Genomic DNA, 18,349 nt, shown 5'->3' with positions numbered 1-18,349 from the left:
TTACACTTTGGATGGTGTATCAATACACCCAGTCACTACAAAGATACAGGCGCCCTACCCAACTCAGTTGCCGGAGAAGAAGGAAACCGCTCAGGGATTTCACCATGAGGCCAATGATGATTTAACTGAGGATGGATCAACAACATTGTAGTTACTACACAACATTAACATAAATGACAGAGTGAAAAGAAGGAAGCCTGTACAGGATAAAAAATATTCCAGACTTTTTTGGGGGCAAAGAAATTAACTTTTTGTCTTGAATGCAAAGCGTTATGTTTGGGGCAAATCCAATACAACACATGTCACATTGACTCTGTACCGGTACCCCCTGTATATAGCCACGCTATTGTTATTTATTGCTGCTCTTTAATTATTTGTTTTTCTTATCTCTTAGTGTTTTTAATATATCTTTTGGGGGTATTTTCTTAAAACTGCATTGTTGGTTAAGGGCTTGTAGTAAGCATTTCACTGTAAGGTCTAAACCTGTTGTATTCGGCGCATGTGACAAATAAAATTTGATTTGATACCGAGGACCACTCCCCATATTTTCAAGCATGGTGGTGGCTGCATCATGTTATGGGTATGCTTGTCATTGGCGAGGACTAGGGAGTTTTGTAAGGATAAAAAACTAATGGAATGGAGCTAAGCATGAGCAAAATCCTAGAGGAAAACCTGGTTCAGTCTGCTTTCCAACAGACACTGGGTGACAAATTCACCTTTCAGCAGGGCAATTACCTAAAACACAAGGCCAAATAGACAATGGAGTTGCTTACCGAGATGACATTGAATGTTCCTGAGTGGCCTAGTTACAGTTTTGACTTAAATTGGCTTGAAAGTCTGTGGCAAGACTTGAAAATGTCTGTCTAGCAATGATCAACAACCAAGATGACAGAACTTGAAGATTTTTATTTTATGAAAAATTGGCAAATAATGTACAGTCCATGTGTAGAAAGTAGGGTTGAATGGAGGGAACCCAGTTACAGAGATTTCCAGCCCAAAACCACTCCCTTTCCCCGCTATAAATAACAGCATTAGAATGATTAGAATGATGAAGATAAGGACACTGGATAAGGTCCTCCAGAACTTTAGTTTTTATACCAGCAGCCCTGTTGTGTAATCTTGCACAGAGTCACTCAACAGGAGGGGAGGGCTGAGCCAGCAGGCAGGAAAGGGTACAGTGCGGAGAGAGAGGAGACTCCGGTCAATGAGGCAGAATCAGGAGATAGGAAGGAGAAGGATTTAGCAGAAGGGAGAATAGTGGGAGAGAGAGAGTGAAGATTGTGAAGGCACATGACCATCTGGGTAGTGGCTGAGGGGTTAGAGAGAGAGAGACCATCTGGGTAGGGGCTGAGTGGTTAGAGAGAGAGAGAGACCATCTGGGTAGTGGCTGAGTGGTTAGAGAGAGAGAGACCATCTGGGTAGGGGCTGAGTGGTTAGAGAGAGAGAGACCATCTGGGTAGGGACTGAGTGGTTAGAGAGAGAGAGAGAGAGACCATCTGGGTAGGGGCTGAGTGGTTAGAGATGATAGGATAGAAGAGGAGAGAGTAGTGGGAGAGAGAGAGACCATCTGGGTAGGGACTGAGTGGTTAGAGAGACCATCTGGGTAGTGGCTGAGGGGTTAGAGATGATAGGATAGAAGAGGAGAGAGTAGTGGGAGAGAGAGAGACCATCTGGGTAGGGACTGAGTGGTTAGAGAGAGAGAGACCATCTGGGTAGGGGCTGAGTGGTTAGAGAGAGAGACCATCTGGGTAGGGGCTGAGTGGTTAGAGAGAGAGAGAGACCATCTGGGTAGGGGCTGAGCGGTTAGAGAGAGAGACCATCTGGGTAGGGGCTGAGTGGTTAGAGAGAGAGACCATCTGGGTAGGGGCTGAGTGGTTAGAGAGAGAGACCATCTGGGTAGGGGCTGAGTGGTTAGAGAGAGAGACCATCTGGGTAGGGGCTGAGTGGTTAGAGAGAGACCATCTGGGTAGGGGCTGAGTGGTTAGAGAGAGAGAGACCATCTGGGTAGGGGCTGAGTGGTTAGAGAGAGAGAGAGACCATCTGGGTAGGGGCTGAGTGGTTAGAGAGAGAGAGACCATCTGGGTAGGGGCTGAGTGGTTAGAGAGGGAGACCATCTGGGTAGGGGCTGAGTGGTTAGAGAGAGAGACCATCTGGGTAGGGGCTGAGTGGTTAGAGAGAGAGAGACCATCTGGGTAGGGGCTGAGTGGTTAGAGAGACCATCTGGGTAGGGGCTGAGCGGTTAGAGAGAGAGACCATCTGGGTAGGGGCTGAGTGGTTAGAGAGAGAGACCATCTGGGTAGGGCCTGAGTGGTTAGAGAGAGAGACCATCTGGGTAGGGGCTGAGTGGTTAGAGAGAGAGAGAGACCATCTGGGTAGGGGCTGAGTGGTTAGAAGGAGAGACCATCTGGGTAGGGGCTGAGTGGTTAGAGAAAGAGAGAGACCATCTGGGTAGGGGCTGAGTGGTTAGAGATGGAGGAAAGGGAGACAGAAAAGGAAAGAGGGGGGTTACAGTGAGATTAGTAGGAGAACAGAGACCTGGAGGGGGGTTACAGTGAGATTAGTAGGAGAACAGAGACCTGGAGGGGGGTTACAGTAGGATTAGTAGGAGAACAGACCTGGAGGGGGGTTACAGTAGGATTAGTAGGAGAACAGACCTGGAGGGGGGTTACAGTGAGATTAGTAGGAGAACAGACCTGGAGGGGGGTTACAGTGAGATTAGTAGGAGAACAGAGATCTGGAGGGGGGTTACAGTGAGATTAGTAGGAGAACAGAGACCTGGAGGGGGGTTACAGTAGGATTAGTAGGAGAACAGTCTCCAGTAAAGATGAGGTAAAGCATATTGCCTGCCTTGTGAGTGGGATTGGACTGGGAAAGGGCTAGGAGGGAAAAGATAGAGTTGGAAATAAATTAATCGAAGGCAGACATTGGGAGGTTGAAGTCACCAAGTACGAAGAGCAGTGAGCTATTGCCAGGGAATTAGATTATCAAGGTGTCAAGCTCATTGAGGATCTCTCTAAGGACACTTGGGGGTGATAGATGACAATAATGTTAAGCTTGAGTGGTCAAGTGACAGTGAAAGCATGGAATTCAAATGAGAAGATGGACAGGCGAGCGAGAGGGATAAAATACAAAATCTCCACTTAGGAGAAATGAGTAGACCTGTGCCACCACCGCAATGACCAGATTCTCTTGGACTATGAGAGAAAACATAGTTTGATGAAAATAATATTACTTTTGCTACGAGACCGCCACTGACATCAGCCTACGACTATTTTCAATGGCTATCACTTTTATTATAAGACCAAGTCCTCCCAGATTGCAGTTCCTAGGGCTTCCACTAGATGTCAACAGTCTTTAGAAAGAGTTTCAGGCTGGTTTTTGGAAAAATGAGCCAGAAATGGTCGTTTTTCTAGGTGGCTCCCATTTTGGCTCTAGTGTTTCCAAGCGCATGGAAGAGAGCGCGTTCTTTGGTATTTTTCTCTGTTAAAGACAATAACAATTCTCCGTCTTAAATTGTATCATTTATTTACGTATTAGGGTACCTAAGGTTTGATTATAAACGTTGTTTGACTTCTTTGGAAAAGTTTATTAGTAATGTTTGGGATTAATTTTGTATATATTTTGATGGAGGGAAACTGGGTGGATTATTGACTGAAGCGCACCAGGTAAACTGAGTTTTTATGGATATAAAGAAGGACATTTTCGAAAAAAAAAGGACCATTTGTGATGTAACTGGGACCTTTTGGAGTGCCAACAGAAGAAGATCATCAAAGGTAAGGCATTTATTATATCGCTATTTCTGACTTTCGTGCGCACCTGCCTGGTTGAAATATGTTTTTCATGTGTTTGTATGCGGGGCGCTGTCCTCAGATAATTGCATGGTATGCTTTCGCCGTAAAGCCTTTTTGAAATCTGACACAGCGGCTGGATTAACAAGAAGTTAAGCTTTATTTTGATGAATAACACTTGTGATTTTATGAAAGTCACCGGCTGCTGTGTAGAGGCTTCATGATGTCACCGGCTGCTGTCTAGAGACTTCATGATGTCACCAGCTGCTGTGTAGAGGCTTCATGATGTCACCGGCTGCTGTGTAGAGGCTTCATGATGTCACCGGCTGCTGTGTAGAGGCTTCATGATTTCACTGGCTGCTCTTTAGAGGCTTCAGGGTCAGAAGAATGGGCTTCTCTGGCAACAAGATCAACTCAAAGGTACTGTGCACCTCCACCTGACGCTGTTTATCTACTCTGAAGTTCTCCAGCATCTGCAGTGACAGAGAAAAAGGTACAGTGTTACAACCATATGCCTGTTCTGTCTTCCTGTGACATTGTTCTATTGGAAGGAAAAATTCTAGCTGAATAAAAAAAGTTGTTTAAACTAAATGAAAGTTAAATCAAAACGAAATAAGTTGTTTGAACTAAAGTAGTCCCAAGTCTTCAAGCTAAAATGTTTTTTTAAAATTGTTTTAAGATGGTCATACCATGGATCATTTAGCTATTTGATTTTGAATTTTAGGACCCCTTTAAGTATAAAAAATGTAAACAATTATTTGATAAAATATAGAATTTGTCTTTTACTACTATAGCCCATAGAAACGCATTGAATAACACATTCATAAATGTCAAAAAAGACGTAATAAAATATACATCATAAGGAATAAGGTTTTTTAGGTGTCTGTCCTACCTATGTGACTCGTTTCAGGAAACTAGGACTATGTCGCACATCACTTCACAGGAGAGGCATTTGAACGTAAACATACATTTTTTTATCAAAATGCATTTTTTGGCAGAAATTACTTCTGGAACATGTCAACTTTCATCTGCCTTAACCTCTTAATATTATTTGGGGACCCTTTTAGATTTGCATTTATTTAATTCAGTCTTCTATGAGAACGGTAGCCCCTATCTGCAAAAGCAGGGTGTCTGCAGAAAGCTGAGTATCTTGGCTATTGATCGGTGCCTTCAACTATTTGGTGTGACTTACTACCATATATGGGCATATGAATTTATAAAAGGGCAGGTCTGTGCTGAAACTGGCATACGGTCCTTGAAGATGACGAGGAGCCAGAAAAATGTAGGTTTAAACCAAACGACCTGAAGGCCCACAGTTGGTTAGTGATGAAACACACAACCCCTTACAGCTGTTTCAGCTCTACTTTGCCACCTCTGTACTGGGAACACTAATTAGTAATACCAGCAGGTATGGGGACAAGAATCAGCAGGGGGGAAGGAAGATGGAAACCTGTCACCATGGTGACATGCTCTACTACCTGTCCTTGGTGATTTACATGGGACTGGTGACGGTATCAAGACTTGTTGACAACTGGAGCAAGTCCCCACTCTATCGGTTTGAGGGAAGTAAGCATGCTCACCACACAGCATAAGGCATTCAATAGCGACTATGTCTCAAGGAGGGTGAAAAATGCCAATGTGGCATGGGTGAGAAAGAATGTCCCCATTCCTGTTTCTGTTAGAGACTACAATGCCAGCATGGGGGTTGTCGAGCAGTCTGATGCTCTGATAGGCTTCTACCAGGTCCTCCACAAGACCAGGAAGTGGTATAAGACTTATTTTTACCATTTTGTGGTCATTGCCACAGTAAATGCTTTCATTCTCAACAAGTAGATGGCCAAAGCAAAAGGACAAACCCCTCTCTCCCAGTTAGCCTTCTGAGAGCAGCTGGTGTTGGAAATGACTGAATTGGGGCCCCAATGCAACCTCACAACCATCACAAGACTCCCCCATTCAAGGTGAGCGTCACTATCCAACACACATGCCAAAAGACAAAAGGAAGAACTGCAAGCATTGCACAAAACACGGGGGGACAAAAGGGTGAAATGACAGATCTTCTCGGGGAGGTAGTGACGAAAAATAACAATACAGGACTCTTTCGAGGCCCTGTAATTGGAATGAGTACACTTTAAATCCTTTAACGAGGATCCATTGGAGGGCAAGTCTGGTGCCAGCAGCCGCGGTAATTCCAGCTCCAATAGCGTATCTTAAAGTTGCTGCAGTTAAAAAGCTCGTAGTTTGATCTCGGGATTGAGCTGGCGGTCCGCCGCGAGGCGAGCTACCGCCTGTCCCAGCCCCTGCCTCTCGGCGCCCCCTCGATGCTCTTAACCTGTTGGGGCTAGGGGGCAGTATTTTCACGGCTGGATAAAAAAACGTACCCGATTTAATCTGGTTACTAATCCTACCCAGTAACTAGAATATGCATATACTTATTATATATGGATAGAAAACACCCTAAAGTTTCTAAAACTGTTTGAATGGTGTCTGTGAGTATAACAGTTCACTTTTTGTTTCCTGGCAGAGAGGGGCTGCTTCAAAGACTATTACAACATGCACAAGCTATGGTGAAATTGCAATCTAATCATCTACACCTGGGATGTAAAAAGAACACCAATGCCATTTGTAAATAGTTCAGCTTATTAATATTTTAGCACTTTTTTTGTGAGGACACGTGTCTAACCAAGTTTGTGGTTCATAAGACATTTTTATATATGTTTTAATAGTAAACTTGTATTCCGTCTGTAAATACAAATAAAATGGTTAAATTACGAGCCTATTTTGGAAAAAGGCAGGAAACTTCCCGCTAGCCTGGATTGGCTGAGATAATGGATGGGCTGGACATGCCGAGAGATGAGTTTGGATTGGTCTGCCAGGTAGAACGCTTCTCTCTATAACCTCAGCTGTTCAGTGTGTGTTGATAGTTCTTTCTACCGCACCATTTTTGAAAGATATAACGTCAGCCAATCAGAACTACAAAAGTTTTGATACTTTTCTAAACAACATTTATGTCCTGAATTTAGCAGGTGCTGTCGACAGATCAGTTGAAAAAAGTGATTTGCTTCTTTCTGCACACGCCACGGTCAGTGTGAACCGGAGTGACTTGAGACAACGCTGGCGGAACAAGATGCAGCTACAATCAGAACAGATTTAAATGGTTCCAGTCTGTAGTGAAGCATTTATCCGTAGTCCAGCTACATTTTCAGATATTAAATATTTCTAAGTTTGTCAGAAAATCGTTTTTCATTGCAAGTTAGAGTGTACTGTTAGCTAGCTAGCGAACGTTAGCTTGCCAGCTCGCTAGCTAACGTTACGTGTTTGATCTGTGTAGTAATATTATTCAAATCGGATATTAATTTGCATTCTTCATTATAGCCTAATGTTATCTAGCTAACATTGAACCTGGTAGATTAGCTTTAGCTACCTGGACATTTAGACTACAGCTATGACAATGTTTGTATTGGTTGGTAGTAGTATGAGTTGGGACTATGCCATTTCATTGTTTAGCTAGCTAGCTACATGTCTAAACAAAACACTTTCCCAGATGACGACATGACCCATCAAGTTAGCCAGGTGTATCTGGGGGTGATTACAGCCATCTATTGTATTTCATGAACATGTGAACAGGTCTAGATAATAGTGACCCATCCACTTAGCTAGATGTGGATGTTGGGGTGGTTTTAGCATTTCTTTCACATGACCCATCAATTTAGACAAGTGTGTCTGGTAAGTGTCATCTAATATTTATAACATATGTTTAACTGGACATTTTCTGCTTTTGATATTGCTACTATAGTAACAATTTCACTGTACTGTTTACATCTTCTGTATCCTGTGCATGTGACAAATCAACTTTTTATTTTATTTGGTATTGTGTGTGTTTACCAGAGACGGTAATGTGAAGAACAACATGACCTGCACCAAAAGTCAGATTAGGATATAGGCCAAGATAAAGTTTATATTTACCTGGAGTTTTTCCTTATTGTAGGCTACTACTCTTACCACTTTTAGTCTTGAAATCTTTGGTTGATTACTAAACTAATCACTCTGTTTTGCAAATATCTTAAAGAAATGGGTGGGGCTAAGGTTTAAGAGGGTGTGAATGATGCTGAATGGGTGTAGACAAAGTAAGGCTCTCCAGTAGGTACCTAAACATTCAAGGGCCATTTTCTCAAAAGTGGGGTTACAAGTTTATCAACTTTCAAAGCAGAATTACTTTCCCATTGTACTTCAACTGTAGTGTATGATATACCATTTTCTAGCTCTGAGTCTCTACTTTTATCCAATGAAAAAAAACACAATTTCCAATTGTGCTACATAAGACCAAATCCAGGTGGCCAGTTACATATTTAACCCCTTACTTCTGTTGTTTCAAAATGACCTCCATATTTCCATGTGTTTGTATGATCTTCAGACGAGTCCCCTGACACTTGTGGGGGTCGTAGAGAGCACAACTGTGTTTGTGAGAGTCTCCCCTTTCCATAGATGGGTCATATTAGTATTCGGACACTACAAACATTTTCGTGAGAAGACAGATTTTCGGGATGTCTCATGGTCTGACAAACATCGCTGTAGCTCGGCCACCTTCCACCGCAGATGCGGAAGGCCGACATGGATTGAGATGCAGCCCATGCAAAAAAAACTGATTTCTCTAGCTTAAACTGACAGACTTTGATATAATTATTTTTAATATGTTACTTAGATTGACTCTTAAGGATTTTAATCAGTCATTCAAACGTTGAGCTGTGATCCTCACATGTATAAGGAAGAGCTGCATTTCCGTCTCAGCAATGCGCCGTCCGAGACACTGTCTGGGTCCAAACCCGAAGCCCAAGCTCCTGAAGTACTGGTTCTCTGTCCGCAGCCAGCGGGACGGGAGGTACTTCTCAGGTCTGGGGAACACATCTGGGTCTCTACCCATCGCATAGAGACCCAACTGGACCAGAGTCTAGAGAGAGTGAGAACACACCACATAACATACTGCCCTCCCAAACCAAAGTCTCTGATCAAATGTAAATACAGTAGCTACTGTATGTCATAGGTTGTCTCCTCTTACCCCACAAGGTATGTGATAGTTCTGAATGACGATGTCCTCTGTAATGTATCTCTGTAAGCTGACTGCAACCGGATGAAGCCTGACGGACAGAAGAAGATGGTGACTTGACATTCTTAATGCTTAACCAGTAGGTGGCCCAGGCATCTCAACAGACGAAGAGTATAGATGTTTAAGCGATATCTGAAATGTATCTCTAAAAGTGATCATTGTTACTTGACTTCTGTCTAACCACCATTAGGTGGTTGCACCATTGCAATGACGTAAAAACATATTCAGTAATGACATGATATATACTTTGACTAACGTCAATATGCCTTGTCCATTGCTGTTTTGGTTAGTGATTATTGCCTTGTTTCACTGTAGAGCCTCTAGCCCTGCTCAACACGCCTTAGCTAAACCTTTAGTTCCACCTCCCACACATGCGGCGACCTCACATGGTTTAAATTATGTTTCTAGAGACAATATCTCTCTCATCGTCACTCAATGCCTAGGTTTACCTCCACTGTATTCACATCCTACCATACTTTTGTCTGTACATTATGCCTTGAATCTATTCTATTGTGCCCAGAAACCTGCTCCTTTTACTCTCTGTTCCGAACGTACTAGACGACCAGTTCTTATAGCCTTTAGCCGTACCCTTATCCTGCTCCTCCTCTGTTCCTCTGGTGATGTAGAGGTTAACCCAGGCCCTGCAGTGCCTAGCTCCACTCCCATTCCCCAGGCGCTCTCATTTGTTGACTTCTGTAACCGTAAAAGCCTTGGTTTCATGCATGTTAACATTAGAAGCCTCCCTAAGTTTGTTTTATTCACTGCTTTAGCACACTCCGCCAACCCGGATGTCCTAGCCGTGTCTGAATCCTGGCTTAGGAAGACCACCAAAAACCCTGAAATTTCCATCCCTAACTATAACATTTTCTTACAAGATAGAACTGCCAAAGGGGGCGGAGTTGCAATCTATTGCAGAGAGAACCTGCAGAGTTCTGTCCTACTATCCAGGTCTGTGCCCAAACAATTTGAGCTTCTACTTTAAAAATCCACCTTTCCAGAAACAAGTCTCTCACCGTTGCCGCTTGCTAAAGACCACCCTCTGCCCCCAGCTGTGCCCTGGATACCATATGTGAATTGATTGCCCCCCATCTATCTTCAGAGTTTGTTCTGTTGGGTGACCTAAACTGGGACATGCTTAACACCCCGGCCATCCTACAATCTATGCTTGATGCCCTCAATCTCACACAAATGATCAATGAACCTTCCAGGTACAACCCCAAATTCGTAAACACGGGCACTCTCATAGATGTCAACATAACCAACCTACCCTCCAAATACACTTCTGCTGTTTTCAACCAGGATCTCAGCCTCATTGCCTGCGTCCGTAATGGTTCTGCGGTCAAACGACCACCCCTCATCACTGTCAAACTCTCCCTAAAACACTTCAGTGAGCAGGCCTTTCTAATCGACCTGGCCCGGGTATCCTGGAAGGATATTGACCTCATTCTGTCAGTAGAGGATGCCTGGTTATTGTTTAAAAGTGCTTCCCTTGCCATCTTAAATAAGTTTGCCCCATTCCAAAAAAAATTGGAACCAGGAACAGATATAGTCCTGGTTCACTCCAGACCTGACTGCCCTTGACCAGCACAAAAACATCCTGTGGCGTTCTGCATTAGCATCGAATAGACCCGCGATATGCAACTTTTCAGGGAAGATAGGAACCAATATACGCAGGCAGTTAAGAAAGCAAAGGCTAGCTTTTTCAAAGAGAAATTTGCATCCTGTAGCACAAACTCCAAAAAGTTCTGGGACACTCTAAAGTCCATGGAGAATAAGAGCACTTCCTCCCAGCTGCCCACTGCACTGAGGCTAGAAAACACTGTCACCACCGATAAATCCACGATAATTGAGAATTTCAATAAGCATTTTTCTACGGCTGGCCATGTTTTCCACCTGGCTACCACTACCCCGGTCAACAGCCCTGCACCCCCCACAGCAACTTGACCAAGCCTTCCCCATTTCTTCTTCACCCAAATTCAGATAGCTGATGTTCTGAAAGAGCTGCAAAATCTGGACCCCTACAAATCGGCAGGGCTAAAAAATCTGGACCCTCACTTCCTAAAAATATCCGCTGAAATTGTTGCAACCCCTATTACTAGCCTGTGCAATCTCTCTTTTGTATCATCTGATACAAAAGATGATACAAAAGAGATGCCGCGGTCATCCCCCTCTTCAAAGGGGGAGACACTCTAGACCCAAACTGCTACAGACCTATATCTATCCTACCCTGCCTTTCTAAGGGCTTCGAAAGCCAAGCAGATCATATCACAAACAGATCACCGACCATTTCAAATCCCTCCGTACCTTCTCCGCTATGCAATCTGGTTTCCGAGCTGGTCATGGATGCACCTCAGCCACGCTCAAGGTCATAAACAATATCATAACCGCCATCGATAAGAGACATTACTGTGCAGCTGTATTCATCAACCTGGCCAAGGCTTTCGACTCTCTCAATCACCACATTCCTATTGGCAGACTCAACAGCCTTGGCTTCTCAAATGACTGCCTCGCCTGGTTCACCAACTACTTCTCAGAGAGAGTTCAGTGTGTCAAATCTGAGGGCCTGTTGTCTGGACCGCTGGCAGTCTATGGGGGTGCCACAAGGTTCAATTCTTGGGCCGACTCTCTTCTCTGTATACATCAATGATGTCGCTCTTGCTGCTGGTGATTTTCTGATACACCTCTACGCAGACGACACCATTCTGTATACCTCTGGCCCTTCTTTGGACACTGTGTTAACTAACCTCCAGATGAGCTTCAATGCCATACAACTCTCCTTCCGTGGCCTCCAGCTGCTCTTTAATGCAAGTAAAACTAAATGCATGCTCTTCAACCGATCGCTGTCCGCACCTGCCCGCCCGTTCAGCATCACTACTCTAGACGGTTCTGACTTAGAATATGTGGACAACTACAAATACCTACGTGTCTGGTTAGACTGTAAACTCTCTTTCCAGACTCACATTAAGCATCTCCAATCCAAAATGAAATATAGAATCGGCTTCCTATTTCGCAACAAAGCATCCTTCACTCATGCTGCCAAACATACCCTCGTAAAACTGACTATCCTACCAATCCTTGACTTCGGCAATGTCATCTACAAAATAGCCTCCAACACTCTACTCAGCAAACTGGATGCAGTCTATCACAGTGCCATCCGTTTTGTCACCAAAGCCCCATATACTGCCCACCACTGCGACCTGTATGTTCTCGTTGGCTGGCCCTCGCTTCATACTCGTCGCCAAACCCACTGGCTCCAGGTCATCTATAAGTGTTTGCTAGGTAAAGCCCCACCTGATCTCAGCTCACTGGTCACCATAGCAGCACCCACCCATAGCACGCGCTCCAGCAGGTATATTTCACTGGTCACCCCCAAAGCTAATTCCTCCTTTGGCCACCTTTCCTTCCAGTTCTCTGCTGCCAATGACTGGAACGAACTGCAAAAATGACTGAAGCTGGAGACTCATATCTCCCTCACTAGCTTTAAGCACCAGCTGTCAGAGCAGCTCACAGATCACTGCACCTGTACATATCCCATCTGTAAATAGCCCATCCAACTACCTCATCCCATACTGTATTTATTCATGTATCTTGCACCTTTGCACCCCAGTATCTCTACTTGCACATTCATCTTCTGCACATCAATCACTCCAGTGTTAAATTGGTATATTGTAATTATTTCGCAACTATGGCCTATTTGCCTTACCTCCTTTATCTCATCTCATTTGCGCACACTGTATATAGACTTTTTATCCTACTGTATTATTGACTGTATGTTTGTTTATTCCATTTGTAACTCTGTGTTGTTGTATGTGTCGAACTGCTTTCCTTTATCTTGGCCAGGTCACAGTTATAAATGAGAACTTGTTCTCAACTAGCCTACCTGGTTAAATAAAGTTGAAATAATTTTTTTTTAAATGGTATACTGTTGTTGTGGGTTTATAATAATTGGTATTGTAGTTATTGTCTTGTTTAGGTAGTCATTGTAGTTAACATCAGCTATCGTTGGTCAATCATCTTGTCTGTCTGTCCGACCTCAGAGTTTCCTTCAGCGCTCCTTTGACCAGCGGTATCATCTTCAGCATCTGTAGCATGTCTCCCTGGGTAGACTGTCTGGCTACAGCCACCTCAGCCCTCAACTCCTCCTGGAGGTCAGGGTGTCTGGCCAGCTCATATAGAGTCCACAGCAGGGTGATAGACGTCTGAAATACATTACAGAGTAGAATGCTAACTACTAGAGACAACGGTTCATGAACTGATTCCAGAGGGCTGAAATACGGCTGGTTGTCTACCCTATCTGGTAGTTAACTAATCAGTTGACTTGGATATCTCTCGTACAGCCTCACAGAACCAGGTCTAAACAACAGGATAAGGTGATTACTGTTGGAAGTCATTATCAACTTTGTTATAGTGTCTACCCCTTCAGCCTTACAGTTCGGCGACGCTGGCCTTGATGTCCTCTAAAGACAGCTTGTTATAGATGTTTTCTAGAGAGGTTATATACAAGTTATTACCGTGTCTACCCCTCCAGCCATCAGTTCAGTGACGCTGGCCTTGATATCCTCTATAGACAGCTTGTCTAACATCAGAAGGCTGGCCAGGACTCCTGGATACTTCCCGTGGGTGTTGGTGTCCTGACGCATCGTCCTGTAGATGTTCTGGATGCAGCGGTCCGCTGGGAGAACATGTAATCAGGACAGTTTAACAGTGAACCAACATAGCTACTGATACAGACACAGCACCAGCACAGTGTTATTTGTGATCTTAAATGCATCATACGGATCACAGACAACTGTCTTTTTCCTGGCTTTACTTTTTTTTGTTTCCTTAAATAGATTACAGCCCTAACACTTCCCACTGGCCCTAACCCTTGTCCTTAACCCTTCAGTGTTTGCTCCCTAACTCTTCCCCTCAGCCCTAAACATTCCATGTTTGGCCCTAATCCTTCCCTTTTGCCCTAATCCTTCAATGTTTGGCACTACCCCTTGGCCCTAAACTTTCAATGTTTCCTCCCTAACCATTCCCCTTGGCTTTATCCCTTCCCTTTGGCCCCATCCCTTCCCCTTGTTCCTAACCCTTCCCTTGGCCCAAACCCTTCCCTGTGGCCCTTCCCCTTGATCTTAAGTCTTCCCCTTGACCCTATCCCATCCCGTGGCCCTGATCCTTCCCCTTGGCCCTGATCTTTGGCCCTGATCCTTCCCCGTGGCCCTGATCCTTCCCCTTGGCCCTGATCTTTGGCCCTGATCCTTCCCCGTGGCCCTGATCCTTCCCCCTGGCCCTGATCCTTCCCCCTGGCCCTGACCCTTCCCCTTGGCCCTGATCCTTCCCCGTGGCCCTGGTCCTTCCCCCTGGCCCTGACCCTGATCCTTCCCCTTGGCCCTGACCCTTCCCCGTGGCCCTGATCCTTCCCCCTGGCCCTGACCCTTCTCCTTGGCCCTGATCCTCCCCCCCTGGCCCTGACCCTTCCCCTTGGCCCTGATCCTTCCCCTTGGCCCTGATCCTTCCCCGTGGCCCTGATCCTTCCCCGTGGCCCTGATCCTTCCCCCTGGCCCTGATCCTTCCCCCTGGCCCTGACCCTTCCCCTTGGCCCTGATCCTTCCCCGTGGCCCTGGTCCTTCCCCCTGGCCCTGACCCTGATCCTTCCCCTTGGCCCTGACCCTTCCCCGTGGCCCTGATCCTTCCCCCTGGCCCTGACCCTTCCCCTTGGCCCTGATCCTTCCCCCTGGCCCTGATCCTTCCCCCTGGCCCTGATCCTTCCCCTTGGCCCTGATCCTTCTCCTTGGCCCTGATCCTTCCCCGTGGCCCTGATCCTTCCCCCTGGCCCTGGCCCTGACCCTTCCCCTTGGCCCTGATCCTTCCCCCCTGGCCCTGATCCTTCCCCCTGGCCCTGACCCTTCTCCTTGGCCCTGATCCTCCCCCCCTGGCCCTGATCCTTCAATGTTTGCAGATATCACAGGGATATGCTATGAGCATTGTCCTACCCTGGTTGAAGATGCCATCCCAGGCCTCTACGTGATCTCTCCAGATCTTGGCTCCTACCCTCCTCAGCATGGCCGGGGGGATGTACAGCATGGGAGAGGTAGTCTTGAACATCAGAGAGATGCAGTCAATGAAGTGTTGGGCCTCAGGGTTGATGTAGTCCAACATCAGGCCCAGACGCTCCCCATACAGAACTGAACCCACCGCTGGAGAGAAGAGAACACAGGTTAGACACAAACATTCACATACAGCATCGAACCCACTGCTGTAGAGGAGAGAACACAAGTGAGACACAGACGGCTTCCATACAGAACAGAACCTACCGCATTACAGCACAGCACATGTGAGACATTGTACCATACTGAACTTAGTGTACATACAACAATATCAGGTATATATAGTATAATATACAGTAGAGGACAGTATATTCCGCCAGCCTAAGACACCAGTTGTCGATGTACTATGACCTCGAAGGAGTGATGAGCCTAAGTAAGTAAGTAAGATATTAGTTGCCATCGTCGATGGCCTATGACCCCTAAGGAGTGATGGGCCTAAGTAAGTAAGATATTAGCTGTCATCGTAAATGGCCTATGACCCCTAAGGACCTAAGTAAGTAAGACACTATTAGTTGTCATCGTCGATGTCCTATGACCCCTAAGGAATGATGGGCCTAAGTAAGTAAGATATTAGTTGTCATCGTCGATGTCCTATGACCCCTAAGGAGCGATGGACCTAAGTAAGATATTAGCAGAAATATAAGATGTTAACCTTACAGTATTTGAGACAATCTGGTACAGTGGCTTGCGAAAGTAGTCACCCCCCCTTTGGCATTTTTCCTATTTTATTGCCTTACAACCTGGAATTAAAATGGATTTTTGGGGGGGTTGTATCATTTGATTTACACAACATGCCTACCACTCTGAAGATGCAAAAATATTTTTTATTGTGAAACAAACAAGAAATAACACAAAAAAACAGAAAACTTGAGCATGCATAACTATTCACCCCCTCAAAGTCAATACTTTGTAGACTCACCTTTGGCAGCAATTACAGCTGCAAGTCTCTTGGGATACATCTCTATAAACTTGGCACATCTAGACACTGGGATTTTTGCCCATTCTTCAAGGCAAAACTGCTCCAGCTCCTTCAAGTTGGATGGGTTCCGCTGGTGTACAGAAATCTTTAAGTTATACCACAGATGCTCAATTGGATTGAGGTCTGGGCTTTGACTAGGCCATTCCAAGACATTTAAATGTTTCCCCTTAAACCACTCGAGTGTTGCTTTAGCAGTATGCTTAGGGTCATTGTCCTGCTGGAAGGTGAACCTACGTCCCAGTCTCAAATCTCTGGAAGACTGAAAAAGGTTTCCTCAAGGATTTTCCTGTATTTAGTGACATCCATCATTCCTTCAATTTCCCAGTCTCCGCCGATGGAAAAACATCCCCACAGCATGATGCTGCCACCACCATGCTTCACTATGGGGATGATATTCATGGGGTGATGAGAGGTGTTGGGTTTGCGCCAGACATTTTCCTTGATGGCCAAAATGCTCAATTTTAGTATCATCTGACCAGAGTTCCTTCTTCCATATACTTGGGGAGTCTCCCACATACCTTTTGGCGAACACCAAATGTATTTTCTTATTTTTTTCTTTAAGCAATGGCTCTTTCTGGCCACTCTTCCATAAAGCCCAGCTCTGTGGAGTGAACGGCTTAAAGTGGTCCTATGGACAGATACTCCAAACTCCAATGTGGAGCTTTGCAGCTCCTTCAGGGTTATCTTTGGTCTCTTTGTTGCCTTTCTGATTAATGCCCTCTTTGCCTAGTCCGTGAGTTTTGGTGGGCGGCCCTCTCTTGGCAGGTTTGTTGCGGTGCCATATTCTTACAATTTTTTAATAATGGTGCTCCATGGGATGTTCAAAGTTTTGGATATTTTTTATAACCCAACCCTGATCTGTACTTCTCCACAACTTTGTCCTTGACCTGTTTGGAGAGCTATTTTGTCTTCATTGTGCCACTTGCTTGGTGGTGCCTCTTGCTTAGTGGTGTTGCAGACTCTAGGGCCTTTCAGAACAGGTGTATATATACCGAGATCATGTGACATATCATGTGACACTTAGATTTCACACAGGTGGACTTTATTTGACTAATTATGTGACTTCTGAAGGTAATTGGCTGCACCAGATCTTATTTAAGGGCTTCATAGCAAAGGGGGTGAATATATATGCACTCACCACTTTTCCGATGTAATTCTTTTTAAATCCTTTGAAACAAATAATTTTTGTTCATTTCACTTCACCAATTTGGACTATTTTGTGTATGTCCATTACATGAAATCCAAATAAAAAATCTATTTAATTTACAGGTTATAATGCAACAAAATAGGAAAAATGCCAAGGGAGATGAATACTTTTGCAAGGCACTGTACTGGTATGAGTCAGTGTATAAAACATGGTCATCACAGGTTTCAAGACAGCCACAAGTAAATATTAGGTGAAACGGACTTACATTCCAGAGCGTATTTGAAGAGTTCTTGAGAAAGATCGGTGGTCCATTTGCCCTGTCCACTCCTTTCTATCTTCTTATGTACCCGGGCCACAAAGTCCTGTCCAACTTCATCCAACAGAGGAACAAAGTTCCCCAACACCTTGGGAGAGATCACCTCTCTATTCAGAATCACCCTGTTGGAACGCCAGTCCTCGCCATTCCTACAGGGAGAGAAAAAGACCAAACCTTGTGAATTGTTTTGGAATGTCACAGAACCAGCAAAACTAAATTTCATTAACTAAGTGTCAATAACTAAGTGTCAATAACTAAATCTCAATAACTAAATCTCAATAACAAAGTCTGTCAATAATGCCTGATTCACACTACAGGGCCACACCTGGCCTGGTTACCATCTACCACGCTACAGGGCTACACCTGGCCTGGTTACCATCTACCACGCTATAGGGCCACACCTGGCCTGGTTACCATCTACCACGCTACAGGGCTACACCTGGCCTGGTTACCATCTACCAAGCTACAGGGCTACACCTGGCCTGGTTACCATCTACCACGCTACAGGGCTACACCTGGCCTGGTTACCATCTACCACGCTACAGGGCCACACCTGGCCTGGTTACCATCTACCATGCTATAGGGCCACACCTGGCCTGGTTACCATCTACCACACTATAGGACTACACCTGGCCTGGTTACCATCTACCGTACTATAGGGCCATACCTGGCCTGGTTACCATCTACCACGCTATAGGGCCATACCAAGCCAAGCTGTACTGGGCTGGCCTGTAGATATGGCAATGTGAAAAGATATCTGAGATAACAGAGTCGAGTTTGGGTAAACCCTAAACTGTTAGCCAGGGTACCTGTCTCTTTAGCTAACATTTCACTTCTTGTCATTGCCAAATGCATGACAAGGAGTGGCAAGGAGTGGAATGATGGGTAAAGAGACTGTTTCCCAGGCTACAATACTGTGGTGTGAA

General features: G+C 45.0%; 1 protein-coding gene across 2 annotated transcripts in view; it reads right to left on the bottom strand.

Moving 5' to 3' along the window:
* Positions 1–891: 891 nt before the first annotated feature.
* Positions 892–18,349, bottom strand: part of LOC106561846 (cholesterol side-chain cleavage enzyme, mitochondrial) — a 30,446-nt gene continuing 12,988 nt past the window's right edge. For both annotated transcript variants that reach the window (XM_082957492.1, XM_082957491.1), the window contains 7 exons: positions 17,373–17,572; positions 14,868–15,071; positions 13,401–13,561; positions 12,922–13,088; positions 8,842–8,920; positions 8,542–8,733; positions 892–4,261 (listed from right to left, as the gene is read on the bottom strand). In XM_082957492.1, coding sequence (XP_082813618.1) covers positions 4,139–4,261; positions 8,542–8,733; positions 8,842–8,920; positions 12,922–13,088; positions 13,401–13,561; positions 14,868–15,071; positions 17,373–17,572 — 1,126 coding nt within the window. In that variant the 3' untranslated portion in view covers positions 892–4,138. The remainder of the gene's footprint in view (positions 4,262–8,541; positions 8,734–8,841; positions 8,921–12,921; positions 13,089–13,400; positions 13,562–14,867; positions 15,072–17,372; positions 17,573–18,349) is intronic.

This window comes from Salmo salar, chromosome 10, assembly GCF_965601325.2.
Source record: "Salmo salar chromosome 10, fSalSal1, whole genome shotgun sequence".
NCBI classification, from domain to species: Eukaryota; Metazoa; Chordata; class Actinopteri; order Salmoniformes; family Salmonidae; genus Salmo; species Salmo salar.
This window is presented reverse-complemented; position numbering and strand designations above follow the sequence as displayed.